The 27,683-nt window shown below is 43.4% G+C and overlaps 3 protein-coding genes across 8 annotated transcripts in view; 2 read left to right on the forward strand and 1 right to left on the reverse strand.

Moving 5' to 3' along the window:
• Positions 1-392: 392 nt before the first annotated feature.
• Positions 393-3,222, forward strand: prop1 (PROP paired-like homeobox 1). Its single transcript, XM_053874486.1, has 3 exons — positions 393-486; positions 2,046-2,269; positions 2,854-3,222. The coding sequence occupies exons 1-3, from the start codon at positions 393-395 to the stop codon at positions 3,220-3,222; spliced, it is 687 nt and encodes a 228-aa protein (XP_053730461.1).
• mcfd2 (multiple coagulation factor deficiency 2, ER cargo receptor complex subunit) lies at positions 3,092-8,136 on the reverse strand. Of its 2 annotated transcripts, none has more exons than XM_053874488.1 (4): positions 8,095-8,136; positions 6,865-7,032; positions 6,629-6,788; positions 3,092-4,485 (listed from the first exon to the last, which is right to left on the reverse strand). In XM_053874488.1, exons 2-4 carry the CDS (start codon positions 7,029-7,031, stop codon positions 4,354-4,356), a joined length of 459 nt encoding a protein of 152 aa, XP_053730463.1. In that variant the 5' UTR covers position 7,032; positions 8,095-8,136; the 3' UTR covers positions 3,092-4,353. The 2 variants fall into 2 exon arrangements, with proteins under 2 accessions (XP_053730463.1, XP_053730462.1); XM_053874487.1 differs by lacking the exon at positions 8,095-8,136 and adding an exon at positions 7,420-7,512 and having other exon boundaries at positions 3,093-4,485.
• A 59-nt stretch (positions 8,137-8,195) lies between these two features.
• ttc7a (tetratricopeptide repeat domain 7A) overlaps positions 8,196-27,683 on the forward strand; it is a 49,073-nt gene continuing 29,585 nt past the window's right edge. The window contains exons 1-14 of one of the 5 annotated variants that reach the window (XM_053874480.1): positions 8,196-8,294; positions 11,448-11,634; positions 14,258-14,421; positions 14,487-14,655; positions 17,473-17,603; positions 18,922-19,043; positions 19,641-19,719; positions 19,831-20,000; positions 21,458-21,521; positions 21,594-21,731; positions 24,206-24,289; positions 24,966-25,070; positions 26,647-26,764; positions 27,179-27,236. In XM_053874480.1, coding sequence (XP_053730455.1) covers positions 8,238-8,294; positions 11,448-11,634; positions 14,258-14,421; positions 14,487-14,655; positions 17,473-17,603; positions 18,922-19,043; positions 19,641-19,719; positions 19,831-20,000; positions 21,458-21,521; positions 21,594-21,731; positions 24,206-24,289; positions 24,966-25,070; positions 26,647-26,764; positions 27,179-27,236 — 1,646 coding nt within the window. In that variant the 5' untranslated portion in view covers positions 8,196-8,237. Of the gene's footprint in view, positions 8,295-11,447; positions 11,635-14,257; positions 14,422-14,486; positions 14,656-16,832; positions 17,104-17,217; positions 17,249-17,472; positions 17,604-18,921; positions 19,044-19,640; positions 19,720-19,830; positions 20,001-21,457; positions 21,522-21,593; positions 21,732-24,205; positions 24,290-24,965; positions 25,071-26,646; positions 26,765-27,178; positions 27,237-27,683 lie in introns of those variants that run through there. The other 4 variants (XM_053874481.1, XM_053874482.1, XM_053874483.1 and 1 more) reach the window with 4 other exon arrangements.

Genomic DNA, 27,683 nt, shown 5'->3' on the forward strand with positions numbered 1-27,683 from the left:
TGTTATTAAATTCAAACGTATTTAGACATTGCAAATTACAGTAAAATGGAAATGACAACATTTGATTGTTAAAATACATTTAAAAAAAATTAAAAACAGGGAAATAAGTAGTTTGAATAATAAAAGAATACATGTGATTCAACGGAGAGTATTGTTTTTCGTTTTTTAATATTCACTCATCATTCAAACATACAGTCTGAGACAGGAATATGGAAAAGTGCATGTGTGAATCGTAGTATTTTTTTATCCTCTGCAGATGGACTCCAAGATGTCTCCATCAGTTGCATTCCAGGATGTTCTGGTGGCAGACACACCTCCTGCAGGTGAGGTGGAGGGGAGGTGGGACCTCCACCGGAGCTTAAATATCCCCAGCAACATGCAGACAGGCAGCCATGGCCCAGATGAAGCTCCTGGAGGACGTGGTGAGGAGCCAGCAGGAGTTTGAAGAACTTTACTCAGACATGGCGACTGTCAGCTCCAGCGCAGGTGAGCCCAAAAACATATACATTTTTTCTTACAGACAAGAATGAATCTTAATTTGCACGAACATTAGACAGCAATGCATTTATATTTTAAGCGCTTTAAAAATGTCAAAACTCAATAAACAATAACAGTCAGACCTATTTATAGTTAGAAGTAAATTACTTCAATTTGAATCAGATATTGTTGGTTTTTTAAAACGCTCAATATATAACTGCAATAAAGTCGACACTGGTGGGCGAAGGGAGCTCAACGTCTTGGTCAAGGTGCGCATGAACACCTCCACAGTGAGATGTCACAGGGAGTTTGAGGGATTCGGGATTGAACTAGCAACTTCCGGATGTGACTTGTCCATTGTGCCTCTCGAGTCCCGTGTAGAAGCCTCCAATAAGAGCGCCGGAGTCTTGCTTCAGGGCGTGATAGTGCCTATCATGAGCGGTTTAAGAGCTGCTTGCTCAAGGGCACATGATCACAGGGGTTCAACCAGGAACTGACTGTTGATGTGCAGAGTGCCTTGCTCTTACCCTGACAATTACTTCCTCACCTGGAGAAATATTTCCTGCCTTGCTATAAAGCACATCGGCCGATTGATAGATTTCTCCAGGTGTATTGGAAGCTCGCCTTGCTCAAAGGCTCTTTCGCATTTCTGAGGAACCCCAGGATTCAACCCTCCTGGTCACCATGTGACCAGCAGAGTCATGACAGACACTTGGGAGTTGGGGTTTCACATCTGCCTTTAGGGTACTGTAGATGTCTGGAATTCAACCTGCAACCTTTTCACCAACCACTTAGTCTCTGAAGAAATAGATGGCAGTCGACGGGGGAATAGAAGTGTTACCATATTCTATTAAGATGCATCTTGAATTTTTAATTCGCAATACAAACAGGAAGCGTCAGTGTTGCTCAATGGCACTTAGGAATTCAGTCTCACTAGCACAAGAGCAGAGTGGGATTTGCACCTGCAACTTCCTGCAGCCCACCTCCTCATTGCTAGCTAGCCACAAACTCTGAAATATAAAAGTTGGTAGACAAGACTCAAACCCATATCTGCTGCTATGTACTTGCTCAAAGGCACATGAAGTGAAACCAGCAACTTGTGTGACTATCACTTGAGGAAATAAACTCCGAAAGCTCGAGGTCGAGGCAGACGGTGTCCTGCTCAAGAGCCTTTTAGCACTGATCTTGTGAGATGAGGAATTCAACTAGCAACTTTTAAAACACAATGTGCAAAGGAAAAAGATCCTGAACTAACATTGAAATTACGGGGGTTTTATGTGTCTTGCTCACTTCTTCATTCATTGGCGAACAATGCTACACCCAGTTCCCAGGATTGAACCAGCAACCCTTTTGTGAACAAACATGCAGATTCTCCAGCAGCTGCTTTTTGGCAGATTAGTCATTAGCTGGCAGTAATCTGGTTCAAATCCCTGCAGTTGTGCGGCAGGTTTCTCACGACAGCTCAAGTTCCCTGCAGTGAGTGGGAACACGGCGGCGCTTTAATCCGCCTCCATTTGGGGAATTGCACCATCGCACAGGAGGAACTCAACTGTGCTCTCTCTCACCAGACATCAGCGACTCGCTGAGGGGGCCCGCTCAGTGCGGGGCCTCCGTGCCGACGGAGGTCAGCGGGCGCGGGCGGACGTCGCCCTCTAGGAGGCGCCACCGAACCACCTTCAGCCACCGGCAGCTGGAGCAGCTGGAGGCAGCCTTCACTCAGAACCAGTACCCCGACATCTACTTCAGGGAGGAGCTGGCCCGCCTCACCAAGCTCAACGAGGCTCGCATACAGGTGCGCAGCCCTGTGACAAATTGTGTTTTATAATGTATACTACAATATACAATCTATAAATACACAAGTGATATGAAAAATACTAGATTAAATACTTACAAAAAAAAAACACATTTTAAATAAAAGCAAAAATGCAAAGAGAAACAAATGAAAAAAAAAATGAAATACATGACCCCAAAAAGTGCGAGAAATTAATCAGATTTATCAAAATTCATACACTACTATATCAGATATAGAAAAGCAAAACTTTAATTTTAATAGAAACATTTTACATAGTCTGTTTTTATTACATAACTGATACTTTCAATAACTAAAATGTAATTGAAAAGCAAAATAATCGGAAACAAAATATATTTCAAGTGAAAATAAATGTTGGAAACTTAAGAGAACTCGCAAAAAATAAATATTAAAAAGTAACGTAATTTAAAGCACTGAAAGAAAGTACATCCCATATATTTTCTTTTAGTTCTTCGGGCACCTATAAATAAATACACAAACAGAATCCTCCAAAACCCGGTCCCAGTCAAAGATTATCCAGAACAACAACAGTTCTCTGACTCAGCTCTTCCACTGCGTCTCCGCAGGTTTGGTTCCAGAACCGACGAGCGAAGCAGAGGAAGAGCGAGCGGGCCTCCCACCACGCCCCCCCGGCGCCAGGTGTGGTGTCGGGCCACTTGCCACGGCTGGGCGGGATGCAGCTCCCACCGAGCATCGCCTGCCAGTACTACTCCCCCCCGCTGGCCCACATCCCCCACCTCACCCAGGTGCTGCCCGCCGGAGTCTACTCCCACCACCCAAGTCCGGCAGGCCAGTTCCCCTGCCACGGCGTCCCACCGCAGCCCGTCCAGCACCAGCACGAGGACTGGTACAGCCACCTGAGGAGCAACATGAGCACCCCGGTCTTCTCCCTCACCACCATGCAGAGCCTGGACCCTAACGCACACTGGAGCTGAACATGTTTTCAACAAAACAGGCCACTCTTTGTAAATAAAATCTCATTTTTCATGAATCGTGAGGGGCTCAATGGTGATGCATTCAAGGACCTACCAATAAGAAACACAAGTTGCTGAACATAAGGTTTAATGATGTTGACAACAAAAGTGAAGAATCAACACTGACTGGCAAAAATACATCTGTAAGAAACTGTACATTCATCGAGCTTCTTCACGTGGAACTCCAACATCAGAAAGGCAGCGGATGAGCGAAAGCAGACCACTTCAAGTTTCAACTTTCCAGTGACTGGGAGGGAGACGTACATTCAGAGTCAGCTGACGGAACCATGTGACCATGTGTGCTTGTTGCTGCAGTGAGGCCCACGGTTGTCAGGTCCAGGCAACAGAAGAGCTTCCACCCTCCATTGATTCAGTTTAAAATAATAAATACTTCACGGGGTGGCAGCCACAACCGAGCAAAAATAAGTAAATGATAGACAAGTAAATGCATTAAAAAGAAGGAAAAAAAAAAATCAGGGAATCTACTGTAACGGTTTTTGGGAAGAGCTTTAGCCACCGAGTGAAAAATACAGTTCTGTAACCACAATTTATATATCTATATATAGAAAAATATTTAAAATATGTATTTTTAACTATTTAGTGCCAAAGCTTTCACTGTGACAAACTCAAATTGTGTTGTATTTAGCATTTTTTATAGATAATGTACTCTATTTTTATCTTTTGTCATTTTTCTCAAGTGAATAAAAGAAATAAAAAGATCGACCAGATAAGCTGAATTAAATAATTGATATATAAAATGTGTTTTTTCGATGATTGAAATAAACTCAATTAAAATGATTTCCATATTTCTCATCCTTTACTTAAACAACATGCTGTCACTCAGTTTCTATTTATATAAAATAAATGTAATATTAAATAATGTCCCATGAAACTACTAAATAATATAAAAGGATATTTTTAATAATAACAATATAATTAACTTAATTAAATAAAGCAAATCTAACCATTTTCATTGGGAATCAGTTGTGATTTTCTGATCTGAAAACATTCATTTGCACCGACCTCTGCCTTCTCTGGCAGTGTAACTGCTTATCTGCCGTCACATGACCTGATCCACCTCAGAGGGCGCTCTCACTCGAGCGACTTGGCGAACTCGGCGTAGTCGATGTAGCCGTCGTTGTTCTTGTCGTCATCCCTCAACACGTCGTCGATGAGCGCGATGAGATCCTCCTCCTTCATGGGCTGGCTGTTCTCGCCTCGCTCCTGACCGAGACAGGACAGAGCGCAGGGGGTGAGGACACAGGCAAGACACACGTCCAGGCGCCAGCAGGACACAGGGCCTACACAAGCTGCCGACTGGACTTCACGACCACACGTGGATCGGGACTTTGCGCTGCTGGGGGACAACAAACTGAGTCGCCTCTCTGACACCATATTAGCTCCACATTATGCTAAAAAAGACAAACACATTAAACACAACAACAGTGTTTGTGTAGCTGCACATTTGACAGGAAGAACAGGATGGACAAGAAATAAAACATCATCGACGTCACGCAACAGAGAAGAGGAACTGTCAATTAGTGTGGAAAGTGTTTCACGGAAAAGCATGAGGACAAATGTATCTGGGCAACACAGAGTGTCGACACGACACGGGACCAGCAGCACAACTGACAGGTTACACAACTGAGCTACTCTGGATTACTTGATCGAAGGACTGGATTTAGAACCAGTCAGAGGCTCAGAGCCACATTGTTTGACTGTGATGCTGAAAAGAGCCACATGCTACAAACATGTCAGGCTGTGAGGTTTCACCTGAACAGCTGGGCACGTGACTTAGCGCAGTATAGCGGTTAAAGCTCATCCCTGTGTGTGAGACAAGGTTGCTGGTTCACGTCCGGCGTAGGTCTCTTGTGCATGTATTTTTAAAATTCATACATTTCACAGTGATCCTCCTGGAAATATCAAGAGGCGTAGATAGAAATGTGTGCGCCATTTATTTGACTTCTCCATCTTTTGATGTAGCTCATGCCACCAATAACGTGGCCCCAGTCTGTGTGTGTGTGTGAGCCACGCTGCCTACTGGAGCGTCTCACCTTCACTGAATTCAACAGACTTCACCACCATCAACAATGAATGATAGGTGAAACACATGCCAGACCTTTAGTTTAGGGAAGGACAAAGTCAAACGTGGAACTGAGTCATGTCAATCGTGTTGATCGTGGATCTGATGGCGGTCATGACGGCTTGGAGCACGTGCGGCGAGGTTTATTGTTTATGTTTCAAAGTTAAACGCAAGTCAAAGTCTTTGAACAATATGTTGACATTTCACCGGAGTAGCTCTTACTCTTTCATCTTGTTTCCTGTATAAACAATCATCTCAACAGCAACTCGACCAAAATCGCAGCCAGTTCGGCGGTGGGACATTCTTAGGTTCTTAGGTTCAGGCTCGATTCCACGATTCTGACTCAATTCACCAATGTCCAGGTTTCACTTATTTAAATGTATCACAAGCAGAACTCACCAGAGCAGTGAGCCGTCGAGCGAACTCTGTATAAGAAGGTGTATGTAAACAAACATGGCCGACCACTAGATCTGCCCATACCGTCTCTATTTCAGACGCAGCCATAAAACACACCATCTTGCTAATAGCTAATTCACTGTGGTTATGAGTAGGGCTGTGTTTTGGCAGGCATCTTGCGATATGACACGTATCCCGATACAGGAGGGGCGATATGATACATTGCGAAATATTGTAACAAGAATCATCATTTTATGCAGTACAATGTTATGGGCATGAAAACAAGTTTCTTGTTATTATGTCAGTCCAGTAAGACTTTCATTTATGTGTCACACTCCGACTGAGGAACGAATCCTTTAATCAGCAAAATAACTCCAGTGTGCAAAATGAAAACGTGTCACAAATACAGCAGCATATCCAAGTATCTATGTATTAAACATCGATGCAGATACAACTTAAAATGTCAAGACAATACCACACAATCAAATATTGCGATCTTGCAGCAAAAAACACTGATTCAAGCATCGCGATATTTGAGCGCATCGATATCAGCCCTGCCATCAGAGGCAAGTCGACTCGCAACCAACCCCACAGAAAGAAGCTACAGGCAACTCTAACAGCGCGGCTTGAACAGTCTCCTGAAGATGTGAAAATCAAGCGGTTCGGCAGAAAACATCGGCGAGGATCAAGTACCTATAGCTTATATTTGGGTTATTTATTTAGTATTCATTTCCAATTGCTGAAAACCTGACTGTCTTGTGTTTTATGGTTAGTGTTATACATTTATTAAACTCATTCGTGGTTCTGTATGGAGACTCAAGTATATTCCCAGCCACAGTTTGAATGGCACAAGCGCGTACTGGGCCTTCTGGGCGACGAGTCTCTCACCTCTTTGTGGACGTGTGTGATGGCCGTGGCCAGCTCCAGCCCGTCCAACAGGTTGTTGCCGTCGTAGTCGTGCATCTTGAAGTAGTGCAGCTGCAGCTCCTGCGGCGACATCTCCTTCTCCGGTTTGTCGATCACCCCGTCCAAGTGCTCCATGATGTGGCTGCAGGAGAAAAACCCCAGGCTTCAACAGCTGTCGGAGGCGGACAAAGTCCAGCAGGCTGAGCAAATACACCTACTCTTTGTCCTGGACCATGTTGCGATCCAAGCGGCCGTGACCGTGGATGTGAGCCCCACTCTCGATGACCGGAGGAGGCTGCTGTTTCTGGTCCGCCTGACTGTGAACGCGCAGGAGAACCGAGCACAGGAGGAGAAGCCCCAGCTGTATGGCACACCTTCCACTCATCCTGTTGGACCAACAACGACAGTCACGTTCCATATGTCACACAGACGTTCGCTGGGGTTCATGCAAACCTCGCTGCTGACACACGACAACGAAAACAACACCAGTGAAGCGTTAACGAGCGACAACAATAACAAAACTCACAGTTCAAAGTAACGTAAAACATAACGTCAGCTTGACAGGAGGTTCCCCCAAACTTTCACGTTCACATAAAATCAACATCAAAACCTTTTAAAAAGCGCTTAAAAGGAACGAAGATCGCGTCGTTCCATCTGCTACCATCCAAACACACAAGCGCACAATGACAACGTGTGGCTTTACGAGCAACAACATGCCACAAACGAATGATTTACAAGTCCAAGCAAAAAGTTTATAGCCAAATGTGGATTACCTGGTCGCGTCAAGTGCGATATCGTCAGTAACGAGTCCAGCGATGGGTCACCGCTCACATTCACCGCGCGGCTTCCCGTAGCTGCTCTTGGACACGACAGCGCGTTCTGATTGGCTGAGACTCTCAGAGACCAAACTGTTTTGACAAGAGGAGCATCGGAAATGCTCGCCTTCTAGCGGCGTAATGAAATTCATAATCAAAGACTCATACCCATCGATGGGATTATTCTGTAGTGATTTGAATTTATCGGCAGTAAACATCGAAGTTATCGGTGAAATATAAAATATAAATTCACAGGCGATTGCAGAAACAAATTAATACCTTAACACAAATGTAACTAATAGTTCACTTAGAAAATACTGTTTGTATGATGAATTGCCGTTTAAAAACAGAAACTGTGTTTATGCAAGGACTATTGTTCCTCATTTCCTTAAGAATTGTATTTTGAGGTAAAAAGACCAACAGCATTCACTGTGAACTGTTTTTTTTATCGCAGATAAAGTGAACATTTTTTTGCTGTAAATTTAAGGGTTAGGGTTCGGCTAGATGCTCGAAGCTAAAGTAGATGACTGTTTACATTTATTACGATTTTCACTCCACTAACTTAAATTAAAGCGAAGTCGATTTCAACATATGCTTTTTTAGACTTACTCGTGTGAGACGTTATTTACCTACCTGGAGACCTTCGTAACCAGCCGAGAATCCTCTTGACCTCAAAACTATCTTTGTGATCCGGCTACGTCACACGCTACGTCACGCTCCAGCGTTTGGAACCTTCTTTCGCTCGTGAACGCCCGCCGTCTTTCTGCAATAGACTAATGTCAAACTTCCCAAAAGAAAATGACGGCGCCATGTCTTTGTTCAAGAGATTCGAGGTTGAGTTGTGTGTCCATGCGTAGCTGCTAGACATCCTCCGTGTCCTCTGTGCTCCCTGGTGACGTCACGTAGCCTCGTTGAAGCCGTGCCCCAGTGTTTCACTTTAATGTGTTGTTGAGTTGGTTTTGATGTTGACTTGCGCACAGTTCTGTTGCTTCTATCGATTGTTTCACGTGAAGTGAATTCTCGAGTTGAATATTCGTGACGCTTGCAAAGTATTTCATTTTTCAACGATCCAAAGAGTGAGGAATTAAACTCCTGAAACCTGTGACACATGCGCACCTAATGTTGTGAATGCAGCTTTCGTGAGGCGGTGTTCCCTAATCCCACTTGATCCAGTTACAGTGTTAACTGAAGGGTTAAGATGGTGCGGGCATGACGGAGGAAAACACCTGAACACGCGGACCAAAGTTTAACTGATCAATATATTACCCTTTCAAACCTTTTTTTAATGTTTCATTGTGCTTCTATGACTGTTTTTTTTATGCCAAAATACTGTGGTTCTCGACCACAATCCGTTCCAGACGGCTGTTCGAGAAGCTAATTGTTCGAAATCTGAATCTATGTTCCCCATTACAATGAATGGAAAAAGAAGTAATGCGTTCCAAGCCTTAAAACAGTCTTTTGTAGGAGTGAATGTAGAGTGTCTGCTGCAGGTGGCTGTTCCTCTATGTGTGTGGCCGCTGCATGTGGGAGGGGTTGCCGAGTGAGTGAGGTCTCTCCAGAAGTGAAGAGGTGCCCGGTGCGTGTCCAGCTCTGAATGTGCGCTTCTGTGCAGTTTGGCTGTGACAAAGTCATAAACCAAGTCACGCTCTGTCCCAGACTGGCCTCATCCCTGTCCCAGCTCCAGCCCACAACAGGACATCAAACCCTGGAGTGAGCGCTCCAGCACCTCCCCTGTGACACTCTACCACGGTCCAGTGTGGAGACGGGAAAGGTTTTACACCTCAATATGAAGAAAAAACAGTCAGTAAATGTAGCTAACGGGACACGTCTGCATACAGAGGCTGCGTTATACACAATAACAAAGCGCGTCATGGGTCAGCTGATCGGTCTGCGCACGTTATGTTTTTTCCGGCTTTTTTCAGGGGGCGTTCGAATTCTGGATTTTCGTTCGAAATCAGAAGCAAAAAAATCTAGAAATTTTTGTTCCAAATCCGATTTGTTCGAAAACCGAGGTACCACTGTACTACCTATTTTCTCCACTAGGGGCCGCCCAACCTGGCACACGATTTTTTTACAGGTTCTACCGTACCGGTTCATTATTGCGCAGAGCAGGCGCCAGTATGGAAGTATATCTGTGCCATCAGATATTAAATATGAATTTCAACTAATGATTTTTTTTGCCGCATCAAAAACACAATTTGAATTTTAAATAACATCAAATTGCTATTCTTTCAACTGTATTGAAGTTTATTTTAAGTATGCATTTTTTAATACTGATTTTTTACACGTATATATGATTTTGTTTTTTGTATTTAATTGTATTTTTATTAATCAAATTTAATTTTTATACTGAATTTATTTCTACATGGAAAAAAATGGCAGGTGAAAGAATAGCATTGATGAAATTTTTAGTGGCTTTTCATATTCACGATGGCACAGCTATACTTCCATCCACCAGTGGCAGGCGGTCTAATGCATAGGACTTCCTCTTGGACTAGTGTATATGTGTCATACATCCATGCCATGTATGATTGTGTTGTTCTTGCTTTTAACACATATATCACAGAAGCAATTCAGAGCTGCAGAGCGTATTAAATCGGTATAATGTAATCATCAAAACATCATTTGATGACAACAAATCAAGACGTATTTGTTGGTCTGACTCGACATTTAGCCTAAAACATTCTGAAACATCAGTTGGAAAAAGCGTATTCAATCTCAAATTGAGCTAACTTGCACACGGAAACATCAGGTTCACCACAAGTAGTTCCTTTGACTTTGAATCCGGGCGGAATGCTCTGTCCAGGTTGGAACCCCCAGGTGGAGATTAAGCATCCCAGGTCTGTAGGGCGTCTGGAGTCTAGTGTCTCTCTCTCTCTGGCGATACAAGCTCTTTCATCATGAGGAGAGGAAGGAGAAGATCAGTGAACCTCCATGAGGAGACAGTTTGGGTGGCTTGGATGTCTCATTGTGATGTGTCATGGAGTAGTGAGGGGTTCATCTGTGAGGAGGCCCCTGGGCAGAACACACTAGTCCAAACCCGGGAAAGCCCTTTGACTATACTACTATTGAGTATTGAGTATAGTATTTGAGACAGAACGGACTGTGTTTTAGATTAAATAAGACACAACAAACCAACTTTTTTGCCAATATTTCTATGATGAATTTTCGTTCCAGCATATAATGTGGCCCCTGAGGACTTTGAATTGCCCACCCTGGTGCTAGAGAGATGATGGAAAAAAACAACGCAGTATTTGTCCAGAAGAGCTGGAGGAGGTTTCTGGAGAGATTTTGATGTGACCTGACCTCGTATAAGAGACATTTAAATGGTGGATGGATACTACAATTATATTTTTGTGTCAAAAGAGTAACACACGTACATGATCACATAATTCACCTTCGTTCTTTGGTCAATTGTAGACATGAATAAATGAGAAAACATTTGCTGGATGTCAGTTTTAGTTTGAGGTGACGTCACTCTGAATGCATTTTATTATTCATGAAAGATTTCAGATGACGAAAACCTTTGAGCTGGAAGTGAGTCATATGCGTTGCATTTTTTTTACAGAGTCAGCTTAATAATAATAATGAAAATGGTCTGTATATGTTTGAGGACGCGCACCTGAGACGCACTGTCAATTGTAATCACGTGCACGATGCATTCACGCATTTACAGGAGAGAAAGAAAGAAAAAAAAACGTATGAAACATTTCCTCTGGTTGTATGAGTGACGTCACTCTCCGAAGTACATTTTAAACGCAGTTTATGTTCAATGACTTATTTGCTCGTATATTAAAAATAAAACGTATATATGTAAATCCGCGCAGTGTGGCGTCATTTACCAAAATCTAAAGTTACATTCAGTCATATTATTCCCCATTTTCGCTGCTAAAATCATTTCTAGCGGTCGGTTTTATTCTGTTCGTTTTTAAGAAAGTGGCAGTGGTTGTGTTGTGACGTCACTCCTCCTCCGCGTCTCCGACCAGTCCGCAGTTACTCCCATCGTGTCCGGGGAATACTCCCACCACCGGGACAGAGCGGCCATGGCCTCCCGCGTCTCCTTCACCCAAGTCCGCCTGGAAGTGGAGCTGGAGCGGTACCGGGCCGAGTGTCAGTGGGATCGCATGCCGACCATCGTGGACCAGATGCAGGCGGCCAGGATCCACGAGGACGGTGAGTGGGCTTCACCTGCGGGTCTGCAGCGAGCGCTCGGAACAACTCGCACTGAACTTTATTGTGGAGACGTGACGTGAAAAAGTCGCTTATATTCAGGATGAGAGTCGGCTGGATTTCTCTCATAACCAGCGTGGACTTTAGCCTCGTCTTATCTCATGGAAAGTTCAGTCAGCAAAAGTTCTGTTCTTCACCTGAATATGACCGGGACCTGACTCTTGTTTATTATTTTAAAGTACATTTGCTGATATGATTATGGTTACAAGATCATAATAATAATAATAAAGAGCACATAAAAATGATGTATTATTGTTAATAAAGCGTTTCGCAGATCCCAATCTTCATTCATAGCTCATTCAGTTTAAAATCTGACTGAGAACCAAGGACTCAGACATACAGGAACCTCTTCTCATTTTTCACTTCAGTTTTTCATCTTGGATCTTCATTTCCTGCATCTGGGCTTTCACACTTTAATATCAGACAGCACCAGGGGAAGTTACTGATTCTCCTACAGGAGCGTCTTGGCTGCTCTTTGCCCTTCATCTCAGCCACAAAGTGCTGAAACGCTGTGGTTAGTGTTCGCCTCATCACGCTCCGTCACCAAGCCTCCACCTCTCACAGGAGTAAATATGGGTTCAGGTGGTTCTGCTCACGCCAGCAGGTGCTCTGGTGGTAAATCATTGTCATGTTTCACTGCTGTGAGAGAAGAACAAACTTTAATATGACCATAAATCTGAGACCTATATTGGTCACAGGTTTGGTTGGCCACTTTTCTTGTCCGACTCTGTCCATCCGTCCGTCCATCTGTGTGTCGGGGTAAAAGATTCTGACTTTTATTCTTAATTGATTGGGGTATCACATTTTAAAGTTGAATAACATTGTGCGTGGAAGTGCTCCAGTGTTGAGTGAACTCTTTGCTGCATAAAGTGTACAGCATTAAATTTTTTGTTATTCTATATTCAAGCTTTTTTTTTTATTTCAGCAGAATCTCATTTACTCTCCTTCATTCAAAAATCCATGATGTTTTGATGATGATATCATTCATTTCAATCCTCATACATTACAAACATAACAAGCATGTTACTGAAAATTACACAGGAAACACATTTATAAACTCTGAAAACACTTGGAAATAAAAACTTGGAAAGACACTTAGGAAAAAACTTAGGAAAAAAAATAGTTTGCTGAAGAAGTTTGTTGTGAATGCTGTTAATGTGTATTTCAATATTTTATAATTTGTTCCAAGAGTTTGTAAATATGTTTTGCCCCTCTCAGCCACTGTTATTAATATACAGTAGGAACAATTTGGTTCCCAGAACTGAGCCTTGAGGCACTCCACATTCAACTTCTCTCTTTCTTGATTTAACATTATCTCCATGTACTGCTGTCTCCTGCACTGGTAGCTTAATATTCAGCCTTTTGCTGTACCTCTGATCCCATTCTACCGGTTCACTATTGCGCAGAGCTGGCTCCAGTATGGAAGTATATCTGTGCCATATGAAATATGAATTTCTACTACAGATTTTTTTGCAGCATCGAAAACACAGTCTGAATTTCACCTGTATTTAAGTTTATTTTAAATATATATATATATTTTTTATACTGATTTTGTTTTTTTGGATTGAATTGTATTTTTAGTCATCAAATTTGAATTTATTTCTACAGGTAAAAAAATGTCAGGTGAAAGAATAGCAGTGCTTGAAATTTTTAACGTCATTTAAAATTCAATTGTGTTTTTAATCCTGCAAAAAAATTCATCAGCAGAAATTCATATTCAATATCTGATGGCACAGCTATACTTCCATACTCCAGACGCAGGCGGTCTAATACATAAGACTTCCTCTCGGACTAGCGTATATGTGTCGTACATCCGTGTTGTCTACAGCTACATCCATATCCTTGCTGTTTTGAGGCCATTATGCCATGGTTACAGGTGTCAAATGCTTTTTTTTAGTTGTGGCTCATGAGATAAGACTACTCTGAGATAAAGATGGGGAGATGTACACAAGACGTATGTAAACATAAACATAAATTCATGATGTTGAAGACACTCACTGAGAACGGAACTAAAAAGAATTATAGTCACAAAAAAAACCCAGAATATATTTGGATTGATGACTCACAGATACAAACATTGAGAAGAAACAAAGAGAAACATGGATAACAGAGACAGGCAGAGGTCTAAGCAGTTTGGCACATAAATGCACTGTGATATAGAACACACACAAGATGAAGACGTGACTGAGATACAGCCATGCAGAGTTGTGTCGTGATCTTCAGCCGTGTGTTTTGGATTCTACTTGAGTGTTTGTCCTCCTCACTGAGAGCCGTGTCCTCGGTTCTGCCGATTAAACTGGTAAATATGTGGAGAGTATAAACGCTGCTCGCCGTGCTGTTGTGAGAACACACACCGCGGGAATGCGCACAGGAACGCTCCCGTCAAGTGTGTGTACACTAGACGTTATGGAGCATAAACGCGGGTCATATTCTGTTTGATTTGGTGCGGGAGCACGTCCAGGGTAGGGAAAATGCATTTGGATGGGCGGTGGGAGGCTTCTCTCGGGCTGCAGAAGCATCTGACCTCTGACCTGCCGCTCAAACTGGCTGCGCTCTGATTTGACAGATGATTACTGCACGCTGGTGTTAGCTGAAGCGCTGCTGGAGGAGTGTCTGCAGGAGAACATGGAGCTCTTACGCCGCGCCACGCCGCTGGCTGAGAAGACTCAGCCCAGACTGGCCCGGGCCAAAGGCCACCTCAACACCATCCTGAGTCGAGGACGTCTCACGGTGGGTCACACAGCACAGCTGAGATTCTTGAGCATCTGTGGCCCCTCGTGACCTGCTCCCTGCAGCCCAGGTACCTGAACGAAGCTCTGCTGCTCATGGCCAAAGTCCACTACGTCCAGGGGCGTTACCGGGACGCCCAGGGGATGTGTGCCAGGGTGGGCCTGGAGGAGCTGACCCAGGACGACCAGCCCACCTACCACCTCCGCCTGCTGGCTGAAGCTTTCGTCATCAAAGGTCACACACAAGGCTTTTGTGTCAGATGACAACGATGTGAACAACATAAACAATGAGAGTTGTTTTACACTTCTGTGGGGACCAAAGACATGGTTGCTGGTCATAAAGTATAGATGCACTCAGAGACACACACAGTTATACACTGATATGCAGTTTATATGCAAGATATTATAGATATATATACGAAGATATTCCCACCCACTGAGCCTTCGTGTGACGCATAGAAGCAAGGACACATACAGATGGAAATACATGACCAGCTAGCTGAGGTACAGGTGCATAAAGTTATGTAAACTTTGAGACACAGATGTGTAGATATTGACTGGGAGACAAGGTACATATAGCAGCAGAGCTGTTTCTGTCATGGTGGCTCAGGGGAACAGACCCAAAAGCTAAAAATCACTACTGGTGTACAGATGACTCAAAATAACAAGAGTAGATAAAGCAAGAGGTTTAATACAAGTACACAAAAATCAAACACGAACAGGAACGAAGAAACAAGGAGGTCGACACCAAAACACAGAGCAAAGAAGACAATACGCCAGGATGGGGGAAAAACCTGACACAGAAAATAGGCAAATAAAACAAAAAAAAACTCACACCTAAATAACAGGGACAACAAAAATGCACTCAGATAAACTCACAATAAATAACAAATAACAAAAAGTGCTCGGTAGTTGAATTAACATATGCACACGCACCCGAGGAAGAAAACTAAGCAAGAAAAACAAAAGTTGAGTTGCAGAAACACTCACACAAAGCACATGGCATATAGCGAAGGGCAAAAAACTAAAAGAAACAATGAAGGCAGTGGATAATAAACACGCACACATAATCCAAAACTATCAATCACAAGGGAACAAATACATGAGTAGAAGCTCTTTACCGGAGGACACAAAGTAACCATCTGGCAGCACGGTCTGGCACCAAGGTGTTGATATCTACATGGCTTGATGTGTGTTGCTGTGAAGCTGGAGGAGGTGTGACAAGGGAGGACAGGAAACAGAATGACATACAACTGGGAAATGTCAAAATAAAAGGCAGAATACACAAAAAATGACAGTTTCTGGATGAGTCTTCCCTACTATGATGGAAAACATTCAGAGGTGAATGTGTGCTGCGATATAAAAACACAGAGACAAAGAGGAAACGCAAAGGGAGAAGTGGAGAGACAGATTTATACTGACTCAAATATGGACATGGAGATGGAGACACATCGACATGACACTGTGCAGAGGTGACGCAGTCACACATGAGCAGTTTAACAAGGATCACATGCAAAAATATGTTGTAGAAAAGCTGAGGTTTGTGACATATCTCACCATTTTGCAAAATGCAGTTTCTGATTTAGTATAAATCTATTTGTCTGCACCCACCCAGTGTCATTTCCTGGTCCAGTCAGGATCCAAAACGCTGTGCGGAGGGGTTTCCCAGAACCCAAACCATATATGGTGCTGCAGCGCTAATGATGGACATGAAGATACAATCGCATCACCTTGAGTCTGGTTGTCCTCTTCTGAATCAGGCTTCCATTTAACAGCATTTGTGGAGAATTCAGAGACAGAAGAGGCCTTTGTTTCCACCAGCAAGGCGATGTGATCCACCATCCTCAGCACAACAGGAATATAAACCTTGTGTTTTTGTCCTGGGGAGAACTATTTACACTGGTGTAGATTGAAGGTCATCAAGCGGTTGTCCTCTAGAGATTAGATGATATCATTATCATCATTATCATGTCATTAAACCAACAGCGGAGATGAGCTCATCGCAACTGATTCTGTTAGCGGTGTGGTCTCGTCTGAAACTGTATTTCTAGAAGGAGGTTGTGTTTTCGTGTCGAAGGTTAGCGGAGGAAATAGAGCACATCCCATGAGAAAGTCTCTCTCTGCCTTTAACAGAGTCTGGACAGAGTTCAACGCACAAACAAGGATGAATAATAAAACATGCTTTTAAAAGAACAGATGATGCACTTTGAGAGAGCAGTTAAAAACATTGAAAATGTAATGGTTAAGCTGTAAAGAGAAATAATATTTGGGATGAAAAATTATTTTATATTATTACAAAATTTGAAAAAGAGGTTCAGCAAATGCTTGGGAAAATGTTAATTTTCCAACATTGAAAATAGCCTTTGAAATAGAATGACAAACTAACCACAAAACATATAAAACTATAACATACCATCTTCAAATAAACCTATTTTAAAGCCAATTTCTGGGGTTTTCAGGATTTTTCATAGAAAACTTTACACAACCATATAAACTATTTAATATAGCAAAAGAAAAAAAAACTTTTTGTATGCGTTTGAATTGCAATACGTTTTTCGGCCACATGGGTTCGCCGTTTGAATTAATGTCATCTGGGCGCCGTATTCAAAATGCTATGAAGAAGAAAGACATCACCCTGAGCGTAGATACTGCTGCTGCTTGCGCTTTTAAAAGTGAATTGTTGGTGAATATTTAATGTATTTGTCACTATTTTTCAGCAAATAACACAAATTAACTGCTGAGGAACTAGTATGTGGATTTATTATTGACGTTATTATTGATATTTTCCTCCATAAAGCTAGCATTGAAAACTTGTTCCAGGTCAGAAAGTGAGTATTAGATATTGTTTTTTAATGATATATGTCCTGTTTATCTTTGATTAAATATTAATGTGCTGTAGCCCTTTCATTGACTGCCCTTTCCACGACCACCTCTGTTATTTTCCAGGAACCAAACACAGTTGGGAGCACTTAAAGTGCACTTTATTTCTTCAGGGGAGATGTGGAAGGCCTTTGTAAACATCAGATTTATGACCCAGCTGTGTGTGTTTCAGGGCTGTCTCTTGACCACCAAACTGTGTCTGCTGTGTCCCGGATCCGACTGTCTGAGCGAGAGGAGGAGAGTCTGTCCTGTTACCTCCGAGCCTGTGACGCTGCTCTCTCCTACCTGCAGGAGCTGGATCGGGTGAGGGAGTTCACAGTGAGATGTCTGTCTTGTCCGGGTTCATCCTGAACCCAGAGGATGTTTCACCTACTCAGGAAAGAAATAGCTTTTTCTCCAGCGGTGAGAGGTAAAACAAACTTGCCAAGGCCAACCAATATGGCAGCCGCTTCTCAGTGACATCACAAAGCAGAAAGACAACTACCTTTTTAATTGTATCATTTAAAAACAGTCAAATACAGTTGTGTTTAAACAACATGTTACTTTAAACAAGTGCAATTAAGGACTTCCAGAACTAACAGTAGTCATAACAGACTCATTGTTTTTGTTAGACTGCTGCCATCAGCCAACTACAGTCCTTTATTGTTGGATCACAGCAGCTTACGTTAAGTATTATAGCGTGTATTTGTAAGTGTGGAATTATTTTACTGTGCATTAAACTTTAATTGTTAATTGTTTAATTGTTGTTAAACATTGTTGTTACATTTGGAACTGAAGCTGCAACTGTGAGCAGGAGCAGTTACCCCTGGACATTAGTATTTCTGATTCTACTTATCTGATGGAAACTATGAATTTAGACTTTGAAAACTATAGTTAGTTATAAAACATCATATATCGTCGGCACTGATTCTCGTAAAATCAAATCATGCAGTTGAATGTAGGGATGTTAATTGATACATCGATCCACTACTCTACTAGATGTAAATGTGCCAGACCCATTGTCAACCCTCTCTAACACCCTATGCTGGAGTTGTCTTTATTATTTATGCTGTATTACATCTTTATTGTTACTACTTTTTTCCACCACTGTGTAATGATAAATAAATGTATTAATTTTAAAAGAAAGATATTTTGATATTTAGGCCCCATAAGCGCCGTGGTACCAAGTATCTGCACCATAAAACGTGAAAGGTACCCCATCCCTAGTGACAGGAGGTGTAGGAGACGCTATTGGAAGAGATGTGTGTGTGTGTGAATGAGTCGAAGGAGAAAGAGTGAAGATGAGGGTGTCGGGTGTTTGGGATCAGTCATGTAGGTTGAGATGAAAAAGGAAAAGTAATGCAGGAGCAAGAAGGAAAGGGAAGCCTTGAAAGACAATGGTGGTTAGTGACATGACACCAAGGTTGTCATTGGGAGTAGCTAGGACAAGGTTAGAAAAATGTTGGAGATGGTTTAGACACATAAAACAGGGAGGCAGTATTGGACCAAGAGAACCAATGGGGTCCGTAATGAATGAGGACATAAAGAGCAGAGGGGTGACAAGAACATGGAGGAAGGAGGAAATGACAGTTATTATAATTTAATAATTGATAACTGTATCAGTGAATAATTGTGCTTCCAGACTTCAACAACGCCGCACAACAAAAATGTGAAAAACAGTCTGACTCCTCCTCTGGACATTGAACTGGGATATTTCCTGCAGGCGGCGCTACAGAGCGCCTACCTGTGTCTGCTGCAGCGTGGGTGAGTCCTGAGAACACACACACGCATCTTAAACTAAATTACCAGGTAGACTTTAGTAAGAATTAGCCAGTGAGCTTGTGAAAAAATAACATCAGGATTAGATCGCCTTTCAGTCTTCAAGCTCAGACTTCCTTATAGGGTCACTGCAATGTGATAGTGATCGTCTGACGGAAGTTAACAGGATCTCCTCACTTAGTCTGTCGAGTGAAGAGTTATTCTTGAGGAGCCTGAAATAGAATCTATTTCACCTGAGGAACCTATTTAACGCTATCAGTACATGGACTATGATTCATAATTTGTTTGACTGCATTGTTGCTTTACATCACCTGAGAAAGCGACATTATTTGACCTACAGTAAAACAGTAAAGTTGACTGTCCCACGCTCTTTTTAGGAGCCATTGTCGTGCGCCAGTAGGATATTTGACCAGCAGATGTCGCTGTTGTCTCACTGCTGAATTTACTTGAACACCGTTCCTCGCTCTACTACAGTGTACGGTGCTGTATAAACTTAATTTAAAGCAACACGGGTTTAGTTTCTGTGGTTTTCTCTGACATCAACCGCCCCACTGCCTCTCTAAACCTTTGTGTTTGTCTTAGTCATCTTGCACAGGGCGCTCACCAGCTGCGTAGGGTGCTGAGGGTGGTGGAGTCACAAGGGTCCCGGAGCTTCAGAAAAGTGAGCTGCAAAACACACATCAAAGTTGAAGTTTTTTATAAGCATCGATCGTTGCTGAAGTCAGTTCACACATGAACATTTTTTTTTAACATCCTATGTGTCGCCTTTTAGTCAGCTGCAAGGAAGCTGGCACAGGTGCTGCTGAGCTCGGTGAGTGAGGACAGTTATTGGCCCCCGCTGGGACCTCCACCCTCAGCCTGGCTCCACAGAGAAGGAGCGGCCGCTTCCAAGGACGCCATCTACCCGACTGTTAAACCACCGCTGCGCTACACCACTGACAGGTGTGTCTCACTGTGACTGGCATACAAGACAAAACTTATGTTCGATCTGCTTGAACTGCAACATCCAGGCATTGGTATACATCCTGACTGATTCACCGGACATTGGAGCCTATGGATCAGATAGGTCTTCAAAAAAGTCTGATGGATTCGATTGGCCGATACCGATAACCATCCATACCTGTAATAGCATAAAGCCCAAGTGTGCGAGAGATGGCAGATAAAAGTTAGCTTTTACATGCACAATGTTTATTTTTGTGAGGGCCCACATCACCAGCACTGATTCAGGATCAGTTTGGACCCGTCGCTGCTACAAACGTCACTAGCCGGCCATAACATGTTGCTCATTCAACCACCATCAGAGCCCAAACCAGCACCATCCGGCTGTTTAAACTCTTCCTGTGAGCCGGGAACCTGGGCCGTTCGCTCCGGCGCTGTGAGCCGGACTGAGTCAGCGCCACATGACTAATCCAGCCCACACCATCATCTGCAACGATCTAAATCCACGTCTGAGATTAGAAGGAGAGGAGGAACAGGAGAACCCACCAGAGCTGCTCTTCTGTAGCTTTGTTCCTGCTGTTGTCATCGCTCGCCTTTGTGGGCCATTGTAGTGTGTGTGTGCGTGCATGTTGGATATGACAGACCCAAAATATGAGTTGCATAACTTCAGAGAGCATTTGGTGTTGGGTGTGATTTTTCTGGGAGAGATGCTCAGTGCATGTCAGTTGACGGACTCTGGTGTGTGCTTGAGAGATAATGGTTGAGTGATGGCGAGTGTGTCGCCTTGCGTTTTAGTTAGTCAATGTGTTTGTGCGCATACATTTGCATCAGAGTAGATGTGTGCGTCTCCTGGTGTGCACGAGCGTGTGTTTGTTCAAGTCTGTGTGAGAGGGACCATGTGACCTTCTGAGAACTGTGTGTAAAGAAATAATTTGGACACAAGTTTTGTGTGTCTAAGCACTCACAGAAGAACCTTTGTGTGTGTGTGTGTGTGTGTGTGTGTGTGTGTGTGTGTGTGTGTGTGTGTGTGTGTGTGTGTGTGTGTGTCTATGGGCATGTTTTGCCATACTTGTGAGTACCAAGTGTTGACAGGCCACCGTCTCGTGAGGACATTTGGTCTGTCCTCACAAGGTTTAGAGGGTTAAAATGTCAGTACAGTATAATTGGGTGCAGGCTTGGGTCAGAGTCCTGGTTAAGGTTAGATGGTTAAGTTAAGGGTGAGAGGCTGAGGAAAGGGTTATGGCAGTCCTCACAAAAACAGACAAACAAATGTGTGTGTGCATGCGTATAGTATGTGTGTGAATGTGTGACACCTGAGCTGTGTGCTGATACTCCTTGAGTGGTGTGTATTATGTTACAGCCCCAGGTGATGCGGGAACCGGACACTACTCGCAGTTCTATAGTGATGTGTGTATTTGTGTGTGTGCGGATTTAAAACTGCTTTCTTCTGTTTCCTGCAGTTGCTTCTGTCCTCAGGATGTAGTGGAAGAGGCCGTGTTGCTGCTGCTGATAACAGAATCTATGGTGAGACACGCGCACTCACACACACACAGACACACAACGGGCACGTATCATGACTGGTGTTGTGCACGTTAGGCCAGTGGGGATGCAGTCATCAGTCGCATGCCTGACCAGGCCGACGCTCGGAATGCCAGTCTGCAGGATGCCACCTCCGTCTACGACCTGCTGACCATCGGCATGGCCAGGAGGGGGCAGTACGCCATGCTTTCTGAGGTCTGCCACACACACACACACACACACACACACACTCCTGGAGTTGGAGCTTTGCCTTTGCCAAACTTTTTAATAAATGTCCGACTCACTTTGAGCAAAGAAGATTAAACGTCTCTTTTTAATCTGCCTGCTGTTTGTCTCCCAGAATCACAAACCCGCTCCGCTCTCACACTCGCACAGCTCACTTGCCCTTGTGGTGTCACCGCTGCCCAGGTGTGGGGCGGCAGGGGGGTGGGCCAAGGTGGAGTTAGGTCCACCTGTCTGATGGAGGCATAAATCAGCCTGAGTTGTGCAGCTAATATTCAGACTGAATATCAGCTGAGTGCCCTGATAACTGGTGATGCAGGTGTATGTCATCTGTCAGACCAGACATCCAAAAATACCGCGGGGAGACACTTTTGATTGACACATATTTCATGAGCACTTTAGCCTTGTCAGAGTTGTCTCATGAGAACTGTCAGAGTTGACTTCACCTGGCTCCTCTTGGAGGAAGATAGGCTCTACTCTGAGTCTCTCCTGGATGACTGAGCATCTCTATTAAAGAGACACCCTCCACGGAAAACTCATTTTGTAATCTTGTACTCTCAGGTGAGAGTAGAAGTCCACTGGTCACAGTGTTGTGGTTTGGCTCAGCTCTATTTACAGACTGATACAGAGTCGCTTGTTGGTCTCGTAATGTTTGACAGCAAAGTGAGTGCGTTGGTCCAGTCACACTGATCCTTGTGAAGTTGAAGTTCATCCACACATTGCTGGGTCAACTCACATCCGCTCACACGTCTGCTCGTCCTGACACACCTGCCTACACAACTCAGCGGTTCTTCACACAGATGAGAGCAACATTTAAAGTCCCTCCGCCGCATGTGAGATGAAACACTTAGTTTCACTTGAAAACTGGCGGTGTGTCTTTATCTCCGTGTAGCAGACTTAGCCTGTGTAACAAGGTTAAATTGGGATTTGAAAAGACGAGGCGGCATTAGAGGGGTTAACTAGGGTGAGTGGCCTTGCGCAACCGCTAGGTGTCACATGACTTACGCTATCAGACTTAAGAAATCCTGTCGACGAGCTGTTGGAATCTTGATTACTCCATCTTGTCTGCTAATTAGCTTTGGAAGGAGGAAACATTCAGCTTTAGCTGAGCTCTCGAGCGTGGACAGCAGAAGAAGGAATTGAAGCACAGAGAAAGAAGGAAATGAAATACACATTTGAATTAATAGACATGTTTTAAAACTGTGGGTTATGAGCACCATTGAACGATGCCATCCAGCCAAAATAAAAAAAATAAAAAAAAATATATATATATATATATATTTTTTTTTTTTTAAATATAAATATATATATATATATATATATATATATATATATATATATATATATATATATATATATATATATATATATATATATATATTGTTTTTTATTTGGGGGGGGGGGGGGGAATATTTTCATAAATGCAGTGCTCTCTGTCTCGGAGTTCTGCTATGAGTGGTCAGTATGTAAATATTTCACAGACATGCCAAGTCTTAAGAGATTCACCAGTTGCTGCATTCTGCAAGGCTTTTCTATTTTTTTCTTCCTTGAAGAGGACACAGAAGGTCTCAATCCATGTGATCGGCAGTGATCGGCACTCTGGCTGATCGGCAGCTAAGATCCTGATCGGAGCATCCCTTGTTTATAGTCAATTCTTTCAAAACTCAAATATTTATTTTACTTTTTCCATCCTTTGCAATTGTTATTATCATATTGTATATTATAATATTGATCAAAATTTATTTCTAATAAAACTGAAGATAAGTTACTTGAATCCCATTTTGGAAATGTTATATTTTATGACATCAATATTGCAAATATTAAATAATTAATAATAAATAATTAAAAAGGGTTCGATCTGTTGATGATCCGGGGATTCAAGAAGAACAAAGCGGGTTCCGTCCTGGCTGTGGAACGACAGACCAACTCATTACTCTCTCAGTGGTTCTTGAAGGTGCCTGGGAGTATGACCTGCCAGTCCACATGAGCTTTATAGACCTGCTGAAAGAGGATCAATTGAAAGTCTAACCAATCACAGGTGCGATTTGCTCACTGGCTGAAAACACATTCAAGTTAAAAACTCATTAGAGTCAATTTATGATGGGAACTCGATAGTTGTGTTCTGCTTTTAGCGCTGGCTGCAGAGTTTAAGACAGTTTGTCGACTGAAATTAAGCCTCGGAGCCACATTCAGTGTCACAAATCACCTTGTGTGTGGCCTTTAAAAGCTAAAACCATTAAGTGTTTTATTCCTGACTATAAATAAAGAGCTGGTTGTTTCTCCCGGTGCCTTCACTGCGGCGGTCCACACTGTGCTCTCCTTAATCAAACCATTACAAACCTTTTATGACATGTGTTTGGGTTGTGGAGACTCGCACTCAGCCAATAAGACGAGCTCTTTGAAAACCATTTTATCTCCCTGATCTTTGGCTTCCTCTTGCTCTGCAGTGTTTGGAGCGAGCCATGAAGTTTTCATTCAACGAGTTCCACCTGTGGCATCAGCTGGGACTGTCACTCATGGCCGCGGGGAAGGTGAGCTCATCGCTCCTTATTTACCACACACACCGCGCACATCCATCTTCTGCCATACCTCTGTCTTGTCAACCACTGCGCTCCTTCTTCACCCTCTTGTCGAGCCGTGTAACAAATAGTGTTCACAGATAAGCACTGGACTTCCTGATGTGAGCCATTCATCACAGAAACAGGCGCTCAACACTTTTAAATGTATCGTCAGACCAAAGCAGCCGCCGCCAGAGTCGTCGGTCTTTGTTGACTGCTGATGCGGCACTAATAAATAACCATCAATGAACGCACAAACGTTGTGCAGCGGCCACGGAAGCCCGGCCCCCGCCACGCCGGCTCGCTCTCGCATGTGTGTGACTCCAAAATTGATCCGGGTGACAGTATAAAGTGACACTGCAGATCAATGGAGAGCTCTAGAAATAGGCTGCTCCCTAGAAGGAGAAGGCGGCGCCTCAGCGTCGTCAGATCCCCGTCTATTTAAATCAGCGTGTGTGTGCTCCATTAATGATTGACACACATGTATTAAGTGACGGCTAAATGGGTCTATTAGGACTCTGCAGGAGAGGCTCGTGGTGCGCTTGATACACTTGCTCACGGGCGACCCGTGTCTCCTGACTCTGCATGATAACCGTGTGGACATGAATCACTAATTTGTCATTGACATTTGTGTGTGTTTGTGCTCCAGGGTGTCGCTGCCGTGTCTGTATTCAAAGAATGTGCCAGGATGAGACCAGACGACCCTTCGCTGCCACTTTTGGCTGCTAAAATCTGCATCGGCCAACTGCACTGGGTGAACACACACTGACGCTCTGACACAGCTCACACCAGACCAGTCTCGAGCAGAACTCAATTTCCCAGACACACTTGTTGCCCGGTCGACTGTGTAGGTGCGCATGGCTGCTTTTGCTTCAAGCCCTTCTTGTCCAAAGCCTGGCTCAGGGGCCATTTCCGGCCATGAATAACATTTCTGCAGGCCTCTTTTGTACAATCACTTATTTGTGGCTTGGAAAACTATTAGACCAAGATCCTGTCCGCCAAATGAAGCACCACAATATTGCTACAAACACAACACAAAAGCTAAATCCTAGATATTGAGATGCTTTTCCAAAGCACTTTATCCCTTGCGATATAAACATTGTTTCGCTAGCTTTGTTTACATTAGGTTTAAGGACACAGTTGCTGTGGCACTAATGTTTGACACTCGGTCACTCGGGCAGCTAGAAGCTTTTGTTATCATGGCAGCGGAGGGTAGCAAGACAGGGAGGGGGAGTGGATGACAGTAGTGAGAAAGAGAGAGGGGTCAGATTAGAGAAGAGGAGCTAACAAGGGCGGGTGGAGAGAGCACATCTGTCGGGGGCTCTAGATCATGGCAGGCTGGACGCACTAAGGAGCTTACAGCTTTAATCACAATGGGACACTATGGCGACAGCGCAGTGGAGCATTACATAAATGGGCCAACATCAGCTGGACGGTCTGGACGTTTACCCAGCCAGCAACAGTGTTTGTACAGTGCCTTTGTCTGTGTCGAGGCCCACCGACGAGACCGACCACGGCCGTGACGTCAGCGCCGACTGCACCGTCAGCCAAACTGGACAACAAAGCCGCTTTCTCGAATTCCTGAAGCACAGGTTTTGCTGACGTCAGAAGGTTTTGGAACTGACGTTCATTTTCATGTGCTGTTCAGTTTGTCGGCACCCTAGAAAACATCTGGCTCTAAAACAGTTTTAAGCAAATCAACAGCTCAGTCCAGATCAATGCGCTTGCTGCGTCTCTGATCCATATTTTGTCCCGAGTCTCACCTCTGACCGTGAACTCTGGGTCGTGACCAAAACCCCGACAGATAGAAACAACATACGTGCTCTTTTAGTGCAGGTTTTTAAGTATTTAAAATAGGTTGAGGGAGTCTTCAACCATCGTTGGCACAGTTCACTGTTCCAACTGAAAAGTGAGGACTCTGAAGTCCAGGCTGCCGAAGTGGTCTCCCTAGTGCCGCATCTTCTTCTTTCCAGTGATTCAACAGTTACAAGTTTCCTCCTGATCTTTTCTTCGTTGGGTTGACTTTCGTGTAATCTAAGAAAGGTCCTGCTGGTGCACCACCAGGCACTCACAGGTATTGTGCCCCCTCCTCCCGCCCCATACAGAGGGACACACTCTTTCTCAGAGCAGCTCGGCACAGAGACACACCACCTGCAGTCTGTTGCTGCGTTGTCTGTGTCCTTGAGCAAACTCCTCGCTGTCCTTCACACTTGATAAACAGTCTTCCCTCACTTCAGATAACATCGTCACGGAGAAACAGAGAGTCCGTGTACAGAATGCAAATATGGAACAGTCTTTTGGAGTCTTATCAGCCGTGTTTGCGTTGTTAGTTGCAGGAGGCCGAGAGTCTGTCTCAGAGTGTCGTGTCCATGGGAGAGGAAGCTGGCGAGTTCCTGCCCAGGGCCTTCCTGGCTCTGGGACTGAGCTACAGCTTGCAGTCTTCTGATGGTAAAGACAAGAAAATGAATGAAGTTTCTTCCCATATTTCAAACACATGGTCCATAGATGAGTCTAAATGTGTATTTGTATGTTGTTGTTGTCTGTCTATGCATGTCCCGTCATGGACAGGTGACTTGTCCGGACTCTCCCCTGGCTCTCGCCATAAGTAGCTGAGGGAGACTCCCACCCCTCCTGCCCCCTCTTAGGGAACAGATTATGAACGTGTTTTAGATATTGGATAATCTTAAAGTGCAAAAAACATTCATATATTATGTATAATATTGACTTTCTGCTGAAGTGATATTTAATAGAGCATGTCGTAACATCAGCGGATTTCTATTTTCATTTAGAGCATTATTTTTTCAGCGACTCTTCTCTGAGGTTATGGGAAGATTTAACAAGATATTACTTCTCTCTCTTCAGCTCCTTTGAGGGCACAACGTGACGAGTTCAACAAGAAAGCTCTGAGAGCGCTGAGCAAGTACGCCCTCTGCTTCTGTTCATTTTTAGAAATCATTTATTGACCGCTGCATGTACTCGTTTCTGTAAATATTTAGACATGACAGTGATGGCTTTACTGTGACGCACGCCTGCATGTCTGGGTCTTAGAGAAGCGCTGCCTCTTACCTTGATCTAATGTTTGTTTTATATACTGTAGCGGTCCAAATTGTATTATCTGAACTATCATTTATGATTGTTAGATATTTTTTCTACAGTACCTGGGGTTTTTTTTTTTTCAAATTAGTTGTTTAGATTTTTTTTTTCCAATGTCAAATTTTAATACATGTATTTGCATTAATTTATTTTTAAAGACTATTTTTATTTATTTATTTTTAAAGACTATTTTAAGACTTTATTAAGACTTATTAAGACTATTTTAAGACTTTAAAGACTATTTTTAAACGTTTTGTTTTGGTCACTTTTGACA

The sequence above is a fragment of the Synchiropus splendidus genome, chromosome 9, assembly GCF_027744825.2.
Source record: "Synchiropus splendidus isolate RoL2022-P1 chromosome 9, RoL_Sspl_1.0, whole genome shotgun sequence".
NCBI lineage: Eukaryota > Metazoa > Chordata > Actinopteri > Syngnathiformes > Callionymidae > Synchiropus > Synchiropus splendidus.